We start from the raw sequence: 12435 nt of genomic DNA, 5'->3' as shown, positions 1-12435 counted from the left end.
CCTGTTTCAGTGGGAGCACTGGGCTACTTCTACTGATGACCGTCACTGCTAATGATGATTGGAACCTACAAGGAAATGGAGCATTGAGCACTTAAGAACAATTGTACTGGAGTACTGTACATGCTGATTATTTTCTAATCATCAGAAAATGTATGTGTGGTCCCCCTCGTCCAGCTCTGTGTGGCTCCCCCTGTTGTATGCATGGCTCCCCTGTCCCATCCAGTATACATGGCTCTGCTCCCTCTCTCCCATCCTTTATACATGGCTCCGCTCCCTTCCTCCCATCCTGTATGCATGGCTCTGCTCCCACTCTTCTATCCTGTATACATGGCTCCCCTGTCCCATCCTGTATGGATGGCTCCGCTCCCACTCTCCCGGCCTCCCTTGTATATATGGCTCCGCTCCCACTCTCCCGGCCTCCCTTGTATATATGGCTCCGCTCCCACTCTCCCTCCCCTATATATATGGCTCCGCTCCCACTCTCCCTCCCTTGTATATATGGCTCTGCTCCCATTCTCCCTCCCCTGTGTATATGGCTCCACTCCCATTCTCCCTCCCCTGTGTATATGGCTCCGCTCCCACTCTCCCTCCCCTGTGTATATGGCTTCGCTCCCATTCTCCCTCCCCTGTGTATATGGCTTCGCTCCCATTCTCCCTCCCCTGTGTATATGGCTCCGCTCCCATTCTCCCTCCCCTGTGTATATGGCTCCGCTCCCATTCTCCCTCCCCTGTGTATATGGCTCCGCTCCCATTCTCCCTCCCGTGTATATGGCTCCGCTCCCACTCTCCCTCCCTTGTATATATGGCTCCGCTCCCATTCTCCCTCCCCTGTATATATGGCTCTGCTCCCACTCTCCCTCCCCTGTGTATATGGCTTCGCTCCCATTCTCCCTCCCGTGTATATGGCTTCGCTTCCACTCTCCCTCCCCTGTGTATATGGCTCCGCTCCCATTCTCCCTCCCCTGTGTATATGGCTCCGCTCCCACTCTCTCTCCCTTATATTTATGGCTCCGCTTGGCTCCCCCATCCTCCCCATCATACTTACCCTCACGTCGCTGAACTTCCTTCCCGTCGCTGCACGTCCCTGCATCTCGCTACGCTTCAGCTTCTTCCTGTGCGGAGCGGTCACGTGCTACCGCTCATTAAGGGCCATGAATATGGACGCCACGCCTATGGGAGATGAGTGGCGTCGATATTCATGACCTTAAATGAGCGGTAGCACGTGACCGCTCAGCGCTGGATGAAGCCGCCGCGGGATGCAGGGTGAGTATCAGCTGCTGCACCGCCCCCCGGCTCCCCTTGTGTCCGCGGACCGGCAAGGGCACTGCAACGGCCCGGTGCTGGGCCGCGGACCGGCGGTTGGGGACCCCTGCTGTAAAGGATAAAGACCCGCCCTCACTTACCGTATAATCTAAGAGATGACTAGTGCAGGGACCATTTAAAAGGTTCAAATTGCAATTTTCCTGAATGCAGGAGAACCCAAATCACAAAACAGAACATTCAAGTTTTCATTGTTAATTTTTTATTATCGTTTCTCCATTACATGACGCATGGTGATAGTTTTACGTTCAGCCTCTTTCCGAGCAGTTAAAATTTTTTTTTTTTTAGATTTAGTTCATTTTCAACGTTACAGTCCGTAACCATCAAAAACACAATATTCTTAAATTAAAACAACTACTTTAAAAGGCTACAAACAAAATATTTACAAAAAGCGGAACATAACCGTCCCATCTTCCCAACGAGTCCCATGTCTCACAATCATACAAAAAACGCCATATACATCAGACAGTAAATACATTAAAATCCGTAAAAACATTACAGATGTTACAGAAAGCTGTACAAAAATAAAAAATTGTTTTTGTCTTTTTTTTTAATAAAAGCAGCTGAATTGTAGCACATTGACAGTACAAGAGGGGTTCACTAAACTCAGCTTTGGCTGACAAGCCTCCTACAAAACACTAGTCGCCAGACAGAGCACGTTACACTGCATTGGTCTTTCATCAGGGAAGGAGGAGAAGGGTGGTGGTTCACCGGAGGCGGTCCCAGCGCCAGATGGTGGCGTCATCGCAAACCGCTATGAGGATGCTACTGTCTCTGCTGAAGCTCGTTTGTCTGATTGCAGCCGCGCATTTGGGATGAGTGAGAGTTGTGCACCTGCAAAGAGAGGATTATGGGTTACTCGTATGCACGCCTCATCTCAGGAGGCTCGGCAGTATGACCGGTCTTTAAGTGTACCCATCATTTCAAGTGACTTTTCAAAATAAGCTGTCATGGGTGTGTGTGTGTACAAGAGGAATACCACCATTTCTGGCCATTCGCTGCTGATTTCTAGTGTTTTATGTCATTGCAGAGCTGGATTCACAGCTACGCTGCTCACAGCTGGATTCACAGCTACGCTGCTTACAGCTGGATTGGATTCTACACTTTCCACCCAATTTTCAGTTGTCTCTGGTCTAGCAGGTGTAGATTAGCTGCTATGTCTCCCATACACAGCACATACAGACATGAGAAACTAATTTCTCTTCTGTCTATATCTAGTACATGCTCAGAAGCAGCAGCCTCGTGGAGGACAATATACATCAGAATAGCCTACCCAACCATGGAGCCATAAAAGCCAGCTGCGGAACAGTGAAAGCCAGCCATGATCAGCATAGCCGTGAGTCCAGCTGTGAGCTGTGTAGATGTGAATCCAGCTCTGGCATGACATAAAATACTTACTTGAAAGAAGCTGTGTGATCTGTTTGTGTCTGTTTCTTCTTCCCCTCTTTTCCATAGATTTCAATCAACAGCTGTAATCTGATTAGAGTCTCTCATTTCACCAGATCAATTTTTTTTTTTTAGCATTAATGTTAGGCTCAGGAGAGAAAGGTGGCTCAAATCTGGAGAAAGCAGGTTATAGCGCTCATAAGATAGTACTGATGACTAACTTATGTAAAGTGTGTGGAGACGACACTGCCCATGTTTCTTGAGGTTTCCCTGGCCCCAGAGGTAGAGTGCTTTTCTGCCAACTCTTACTTTGTAAAAAAAAAAAAAATAATACTGGTCTCTGGGGCTTTTTTTTTTTTTTTAGACTAAGGCCCTTTATCAGGAAATTCGATTGTAAATTAGCCACAATGAACAGACTCTGACCCTGACTTTTGTATTGAATCATCTAAGGAGTGTGTGCAAAAGTCATTATGAAGACAGGGGGAGGGAAGTGAGCTGTGACATTACCTACTGTAGCTCCTGTGTTCTCAGCTGTACATAGATATGTTATCAGTCATTGTACAGGAGGAGGAGGAGGTGAGCTGTGACATCACCTATTGTGAATGGTGGATCCAGTGTTATCTATTGTATATAGAGGTGTTTGAAATAATAATCATGACGTAGTTTAAAAAAAAAAAAAAATTACAAAATATAAAGTGCCGTATATACTCAAGTGGTCCTGAAAAAGCCCCCCATCGTCTTATACTCGAGTCATTGTCCCAGAAGATTGAGGGGGAGTGACAGTGACTGAGCAGTGGTCACAGGAGGCAGGAGCCGGCTGCTAAAGAGAAATGAATATTCACATCTCTGTAATAGCATGCACAGTGTCAGCTGTAGGGCGATCATGTGTGCCGCTACTTAAAAGACATCAATATTCACCTCTCTCCACTCCCGTAGACCAGGGATGAGATGGCCATGCATACCAGGCTTATACTCGAGTCAATAAGTTTTCCCAGTTTTTCATGGCAAGATTAGGCGCCTCGGCTTATACTCTAGTATATACAGTAACAAACCTGATTTAAACAATAGGTGGTTTTCTGGCAACAAATTCCCTTTAATGGTGCAGTGGTCGAACCTATCATAATGAAGGGGCATAAAGCCCGGTCCTCTGCGTGCATAGTGCGAGCTCAGAGCTACAGCTCTGGAATCGGATCTACCAGGCCGTGGCTCCATCAGGCTGCAGCAGCACTTACTTGGCTTTGTGTGGATCCTCCACCTCCAGGTCCCAGACATACAGCTTCCCCACCTGATTTCCGAGTGCAAGCATCTGCAGAGAGAGATACGAATCACCATAAAGTTGCAGCTCTCCAATCTCCACACAAACAATACAAGGAGACTGTATATGGAAAATTTTTTTTGTTTTTTTTCACCCCATGATCACTTTTTGGTTTTTCAGCTTCTGCTTTTTCCTGAACTTTTTTTTATTTGACCGTTGAAAGCCATATGAGGGCTTTTTTCTTTTTTTTGAAGGTGGAGAAGTTGTGTAGAATGACACCATTGTACAGCTGTATTTTTTTTTATATTTTGGTATACATACTACTTATTGATATTTTTCTTTTTGCAGAAAAACCACAATGACAGATTGGGGGGTGGGGGGGGGGGGGGTGTTCGTTATACAGCTATTTTTTTCCCTCTAGATCACTTAGCCCTCTCTTGATCACTTGTACTTTATATATTGCAATTTATAGGAATACAAATATGGAAGCGAAAAAGGGGTCTTCAACACGCCACCAAATCATCAGCACACGAACCAGGCAAGCCCGGCCAGGCGACAAGCAACCCTTAACAGTCATGTTACCTTTACACTATAGTAAATACATTGAACATGTAGATTCTGGAACCCACCAGTCCCTGCAGACATCCATCATGTGCTGTATACAAAGACTCGTCCCTGAACACTAAACACCAGGCGGTATAGCAAACCTTTTGCCAGAAGTCCATGGAGAATCTCATGTACCAGATATCGCACTGGCTGTAATCAAACCTCCCCAGGATGGTCACATTAGATTCGCTTGGCTTGATCTTGTCTATGTCGTCCTCCATTTTGCCCGGTTTCCAGCACACAATGGCATTTTCACAGGACTGAAAGAAAAAAGTTAATTGGAAATGTTATATTGAGTCACTGTCCCTTTAACGATATTGGTATCAGTGCCATAGGACAATGATCCTCGTCTGCCCACAAGATGTCTATGCCAATATATTAATGTTAATGCTGTCTGCAGAACCTGCAGGGCACAAATCAGATTAGCTAAAGCTGAAAATGAACTGAGGCTTGCAAGAGATGTCAAAAGCAATAATAAAGGATTTTGGGGATATGTCAAAAGTAAAAGAAAAGTCAAAGATGCTATAGGATTTTTACAGGATGAAAATGATGAAATGGTAAGACAGGATGTTGAGAAGGCTGAACTTTTAAATTCCTATTTTGCATCTGTTTTCTCTCAGAAAGGAAATGCAACATCAACTGTTATTCACTGTCCTATTAAGGGAATAGAAGAATCCAGGATATCTATAAACAGAAAGATAGTGAGGAAACACTTAGCTAACCTAAATGAATTCAAATCTCCAGGTCCAGATGAATTACACCCCAGAGTACTGAAGGAGATAGCAGAAGAAATTTTTGAACCCCTCTCCATAATCTTTGAAAATTCTTGGAGAACAGGAGAAGTGCCAGAAGACTGGAGAAGAGCAAATGTTGTTCCTATCTTCAAAAAGGGGAAGAAGGTGGACCCAGGCAACTATAGGCCGGTGAGTCTGACTTCTATACCAGGAAAGATCTTTGAACAAATTATTAAACAACATGTATGTCAATACCTGGATAAGAATGAAGTGATTAAACAGAGTCAGCATGGGTTTCTAACTAATAAGTCATGTCAGACTAACTTAATTTCCTTCTATGACGGTATCACTGATTGGGTGGATCAAGGAAATGCTGTAGATATAGTATATCTTGACTTCAGCAAAGCATTTGACAAAGTCTCTCATACAATCCTTATTGATAAAATGACTAAGTATGGAATGGACAAGGCAACTGTTAGGTGGATTCATAACTGGCTTAGTGATCGGACCCAAAGAGTGGTCGTAAATGGCTGCACATCCAGTTGGAAGAATGTCTCAAGTGGGGTACCACAGGGCTCTGTCCTGGGCCCTGTATTGTTCAACATCTTTATCAACGATTTAGATGAAGGAATTGAGGGTAAACTGATTAAATTTGCTGATGACACAAAGCTAGGAGGGATAGCTAATACTAGAGAAGAGAGAGAGAGGATTCAAAAAGATTTAAATAAACTGGAGAAGTGGGCAGCAACTAACAGAATGGTTTTTAACAGGGAGAAATGCAAAGTACTACATCTGGGCAATAAAAATGAAAAAAGCATATATAGAATGGGAGGAATAGGGCTAAGTGACAGCACATGTGAAAAAGACTTGGGTATACTAATAGATCACAGACTGAATATGAGTCAACAGTGTGATGCAGCAGCAAAAAAGGCAAATGCAATTCTAGGATGTATTAACAGAAGCATACAGTCTAGATCACGTGAAGTCATTATTTCCCTCTACTCCTCTTTGGTCAGACCTCATCTGGAATATTGTGTCCAGTTTTGGGCACCACATTTTAAAAAAGACATCAACAAGCTGGAGCAAGTTCAGAAAAGAGCGACCAGAATGGTGACCGGTCTGCAAACCCTGTCTTATGAGGAAAGGTTGCAGGATTTGGGAATGTTTAGTTTGTAAAAGAGAAGACTGAGAGGAGACTTAATAGCTGTCTACAAATATCTAAAGGGCTGTCACATTGTAGAAGGATCAACTTTATTCTCATTTGCACAAGGAAAGACTAGAAGCAATGGGATGAAACTGAATGGGAGGAGACACAGATTAGATATTAGAAAAAACTTTTTGACAGTTAGAGTGATCAATGAGTGGAACAGGCTGCCACGAGAAGTGGTGAGTTCTCCTTCAATGGAAGTCTTCAAACAGAGGCTGGACAGACATCTGACTGGGATGATTTAGCGAATCCTGCTTTGAGCAGGGGGTTGGACCAGATGGCCCAGGAGGTCCCTTCCAACTCGACGATTCTATGATTCTATGTTCATGCACATTGGCTTTATTCTGATGTTTATACCTTGGCGCTTGTCTGATAATTCTGCCCAGCCCCCATCTTATTCCTGGTTCTTTCCCTTTTTTTCTGTGTGCTTAAAATACAGTGGCTTGCAAAATTATTCAGCAACTTGGCTTTTTACTTATTTTGTTTTTATCTGGTGCTAGCAATTCTTTTCATAGGTCCCATGCTTAGTGCCAGGACGTCCCACTATGTGCGATCAAAGTGTCACGTCTGTCAGTATATACACTTTATCTTTCATGAGAGGCCACAAAGGCTACAACACCATTAACAAGAGGCACCACTAACCAAACACCATCATGAAGACCAAGGAGATCTCCAATCACCACCATGAAGACCAAGGAGAGCTCCAACCACCACCATGAAGACCAAGGAGAGCTCCAACCACCACCATGAAGACCAAGGAGAGCTCCAAACACCACCATGAAGACCAAAGAGAGCTCCAAACACCACCATGAAGACCAAAGAGAGCTCCAAACACCACCATGAAGACCAAAGAGAGCTCCAAACACCACCATGAAGACCAAGGCGAGCTCCAAACACCACCATGAAGACCAAGGCGAGCTCCAAACACCACCATGAAGACCAAGGCGAGCTCCCAACCACCACCATGAAGACCATGGCGAGCTCCCAACCACCACCATGAAGACCATGGCGAGCTCCAACCACCACCATGAAGACCATGGCGAGCTCCAACCACCACGAAGACCAAGGCGAGCTCCAAACACCACCATGAAGACCAAGGAGAGCTCCAACCACCACCATAAAGACCAAGGAGAGCTACAAACAAGTCAAGGACAAAGTTGTTGAGATGTACAAGTCAGGGTTGGGTTATAAAAATATCCCGATCTCTGATGATCCCCAGAGCACCATCAAATCCATTATCACCTTTTATCCTAAGTCATGTAACTAGGCTCGTTACAGTGTCAACATTGACTTTTAGGATTGCTACCTCCAATAGGTGGCACTAGAGTTCTAGTCCTCTTCCTCTCTGAAGAGACAATTTGCATAATTAGCATATTTCCCAGAGGAGCATTGTGGCTTTAAGTCTCCTCACCTCGACATGCTTAGCATGTCATTTTCCGCAAGGAGAAATGATACTTCTTGGATATCGGTCAGACGCCTCTCTCACAGCCAAACCAGATCTCCCACTTTGCACTGATGAGGGGCAGTACCCCGAAACAGTGTCTGCAAATGGAGAATCTGGCTTGGCTTTTATCCTAAGTCATGTAACTAGGCTCGTTAAAGGGTCAACATAGACCTTTAGTATTGCTACCTCCAATAGGTGGCACTAGAGTTCTAGTCCTCTTCCTCTCTGAAGAGACAATTTGCATAATCACCAAATAGAAAGAACATTGAACCACAACAAACCTGCTAAGAGAGGGCGGCCACCAAAACTCTCAGCCCGGGCAAGGAGGGCATTAATCAGAGGCAGCACAGAGACCAAAGGTAAACCCTGAAGGTGCGGCAGAGTTCCCAAGCAGAGATTGGAGTATCTGTCCATACAACCACAATAAGCAGTACACTCCATAGAGGTGGCCTTTAAGGAAGAATGTAAGGCTTGTTTTGAGTTTGCCAAAAGACATGTGGGAGACTCCCCAACTGTGTGGAGGAAGGTGATGTGGCCAGATGAGAACAAAATTGAACTTTTTGGCCACACCAAGGTAAACGCTATGTCTGGCACCAAACCAACACAGCTCATCACCCCAAGAACACCATCCCCACAGTGAAACATGGTGGAGCCAGCATCATGCTGTGGGGATGTTTTTCGGCAGCAGGGACAATGAAAATGATCTGAATCAAGGGGGAAGATGGATGGTGTGAAATACAGAGATATTTTAGAGCAAAACATGTTTCAATCTGTCAGTGATGTGAGACTGGGATGTTCACCTTCTCACAAGACAATGACCCAAAGCATACTGCTAAAGCAACACTTGAGTGGTTTAAAAGGGAAACATGTAAATATTTTGGAGGGGCCTAGTCAAAGCTTAGACCTTAATCCAATTGAAAATCTGTGGTCAGAAGTGAAGACTGCTGCTCACCAGAGGAAGCCACCTAACTTGAAGGAGCTGGAGCAGTTTTGCCTTGAATAATAATGTCGTATATACTCGAATATAAGCCGAGAATTTCCGCCCATTTTTTTAAGGCTAATAGTGCACCTCTCGGCTTATACTCGAGTCTTAGACCAGGGGGTCTGCTTGGGAGGGGGGAGCGCGGCTGTTAGATCATACTCACCCCCTCCTGATGCAGTCTCTGCTTCTCAGATATGAAGAGCTGCGGCGTCAGAGACTGTGTTCAGCAGTCACATGGTACCACTCATTAAAGTAATGAATATGCACATATTCATTGCTTTAATGAGTGGTACCACATGACGGCTGAACACTGGAAGGAGCTGCCGGCATCGGAGAAGCAGGCAGTGCAGAGACGAGCCAGGAGGGGATGAGTAAGACGGGGAGGACGGGAGAACAGTGCAATATTCACTTGTCCCCGTTTCACCGCTGCACGCCGCTCTGTCCTCCCCGTCCTCTTGCTGTGACATTCAGGTCAGAGGGCGCGATGACGTAGTTAGTGCACTCCCTCTGCCCAACCAGTCACTGACAGAGGACCCGGAAGACAGAGCGGCTCGTGGCGGTGGAATGAGGGACCGGTGTATATCGCAGGTGCCAGGGGCCTGAGCCAGCGGTGACACCGGCACCTGTCCCTCATGGCGCGCCGGAGTCCACACCTGCTCAGGACACCGGCACCTGGCCCCCAGCGACGAGAGGAGAGCATGTCATTTTTTTTTTTTACTTGCAACAGCAGCAGCAGCATATGGGGCATATTCTATGGAGCATCTTATGGGGCCATTAACCTTTACGGTGCAGCATATGGAGCCATCAACCTTTACGAAGCAGCATATGAGGCATATTCTATGGAGCATCTTATGGGGCCATAACCTTTATGGAGCAGCATATGGGGCATTTTCTATGGAGCATCTTATGGGGCCATCAGGATATATGGAGCAGCTTATGGGGCATATTCTATGGAGCATCTTATGCGGCCATAACATTTATGCTTTATATGGGACATCTTATGGGGTCATCAACCTTTATAGAGCAGCATATGATTCATATATATCTATGGAGCATCTTATGGGGCCATTATTAACCTTTGTGCAGCATTATATGGGACGTATTTTGTATGGAGCATCTTATGGGGCCATCATGAACTGTATCGAGCATTATATGGGGCTCCTGATTCAATATGGATATTCAAAAACATTTAACCTACTGTCTTAATTAATTTTACTTTTATTGGTATCTATTTTTATTTTTGAAATTTACCAGTAGCTGCTGCATTTTCCACCCTAGGCTTATACTCGAGTCAATAAGTTTTCCCAGTTTTTTGTGGCAAAATTTGGGGGAGGGGTCAGCTTATACTCGGGTTGGCTTACACTCAAGTATATACGGTAATCTTTATTTATATAGCGCCAACATTTTCCGCAGGGCTTTACAGTTTCAAAACATAACAGTCATAAGTAACAACGTTAGGCTACTTTCACATTAGTGTTTTTTAGCGCAGCGATTCGTGCGCAATAGAAACGCATGCCTAAAACGCATCATGCGTTTTGCATGCGTTTTAACCAGTTTCTAGCCATGGTAACTCTTAAAACGCATGCGTTTTCAAACGCAGACGTACGCATGTCCAAGCGCACGCCTGCGTTCCCATAGACTTTAATGCGTGATTTTGACGCATTCCGTGAGCAATCGTGCGCATTTGTTTTTTTGACGCCGTTGGACAGACCCAAAACTGCAACAGGTTGCGTCTGGCGCGCCTAGGCGCACACCTTAAAAAACGCATGCACACGAAAACGCATGCGAACGCTTGCAAACGCTTTGACGCCGTTGGACAGACCCAAAACTGCAACAGGTTGCGTCTGGCGCGCCTAGGCGCACACCTTAAAAAACGCATGCACACGAAAACGCATGCGAACGCTTGCAAACGCTATGTTAAACATAGGTGCGCATGACGCATGGACGCGCACGATGCGCACGATGCGCAGCGCAAAAAAACGCTAATGTGAAACCAGCCTTAACAATACAATAAAATAAGACGAAAATAAGACGACCCTGCTCGTGAGAGCTTACAATCTACAATGATGTGGTGAGATACAAAGTACAGGTGTGTATTTACAGTGATGGTCCAGCCATCCTGAGGGAGTGAGGGATGGATGGAGATAGTGAATGGGCTACACACGCACACTTTCACATAAAACGACTGATTAGGGAACGTGATAGGCCGCTCTGAACAAATGTGTTTTGAGGGAGCGCCTAAAACTGTGCAAATTGTGGATAATCCAAATTTCTTGGGGTAGGGCATTCCAGAGGATTGGGCAAAAGTCTCAGTGGAAAGATCATAGACTCATCCAAAGCGACGTGCCGCTGTAATTGTCGCACAAGGAGGCTCTACAAAGTACTGACTTTAGGGGGGGGGGGGTGAATAGTTATGCACACTGAAGGTTTCAGTTATTTTGTTTTATTTGTTGTTTGCTTTACAATAAAAAGAAAACCAAATATTCTCAGTTGTAGGCATGTTCTTTATATGAACTGATGCAAACACACAAAAAAAACGGTGAAATTCAAGGTTATGAGGTAGCAAAACAAAACACGTAAAATCCCACAGGAGGTAAATACTTTTGCAAGCCACTGTGCACGTTTGTTCTGGAAAACTTAACAGCAAAAAAGTCAGACCAATGTAAAAACCTCACAAATTATAATCACATCCATCCTCTCACCTTAGACAATATCAAGTCTCCCAGCCACCTCACACAGTCAACGTAATTTCTGTGAATGTCTCTTGTGGAAAAGTCTGGGAAATGGATCTTTTGTGAAATAAATGGTCTGTGGAACAGGGAAGAAAAAAAATTACAAGAAAGTAAAACCTGCAATCTCAAAAAATCCAAGTTACCCTGTAGAACAGATGGAAACAGTGCAACAAACAACGTGAATACCAAGTGCAAGAATCTCTTGTGCCAAAACACTACAAGATGCTATAAAGGTCTATCAGAACGGCTGGTTTTCTAGTGCCACCCTACAAGGCAACATCGGACCCTTTAACAAGACTTCCACATGATTCTGGGCATTTAACTAAGGTCTTCTGCAAAAGTAAAACTCGGCAGCAGCTTTCTAAAGTCTATGAGGCTCCAGTAAACAAAAATAAAATGTATGGCACCCAAAAGCAACATATGGCAGGGTTATGTGAATAACCAGCGAGAGGCCTTCAATGGTGATGTAAGGCAGGGCTCCCCAACTCCAGTCCTCAAGGCCCACCAACAGGTCATGTTTTCAGGATTTCCTTAGTATTGCCCAGGTGATAATTGCATCACCTGTACAATATACTGTAAGGGAAATCCTGAAAACATGACCTGTTGGTGGGCCTTGAGGACTGGAGTTGGGGAACCCTGATGTAAGGGGCACTTTCTGTTTGTGGAGACCACCACGCTGACATAGGAAGGATTCAAGGTGAGGCACGGCTGACTTGGAAAGACCTATAGGTCTGGGTGCATTGCCTACACCCACCCAGACCTCAACGTG

At 45.0% G+C, this 12435-nt stretch overlaps 1 protein-coding gene across 1 annotated transcript in view; it reads right to left on the bottom strand.

Moving 5' to 3' along the window:
- Positions 1-1505: 1505 nt before the first annotated feature.
- The window catches only part of EED (embryonic ectoderm development), a 34725-nt gene continuing 23795 nt past the window's right edge, over positions 1506-12435 (bottom strand). Inside the window, exons 9-12 of the mRNA XM_073569238.1 lie at positions 11637-11742; positions 4669-4827; positions 3939-4012; positions 1506-2154 (exon numbers count right to left, since the gene is read on the bottom strand). Of these exons, the coding sequence (XP_073425339.1) occupies positions 2028-2154; positions 3939-4012; positions 4669-4827; positions 11637-11742 (466 nt within the window). The 3' untranslated portion in view covers positions 1506-2027. The remainder of the gene's footprint in view (positions 2155-3938; positions 4013-4668; positions 4828-11636; positions 11743-12435) is intronic.

The sequence above is a fragment of the Dendrobates tinctorius genome, unplaced genomic scaffold, assembly GCF_039654945.1.
Source record: "Dendrobates tinctorius isolate UK_male_01 unplaced genomic scaffold, ASM3965494v1 ptg000023l, whole genome shotgun sequence".
Classification (NCBI taxonomy): Eukaryota; Metazoa; Chordata; class Amphibia; order Anura; family Dendrobatidae; genus Dendrobates; species Dendrobates tinctorius.
The sequence above is the reverse complement of the archived record's forward strand: the minus strand, read 5'-3'. Positions and strand labels throughout refer to the sequence as shown.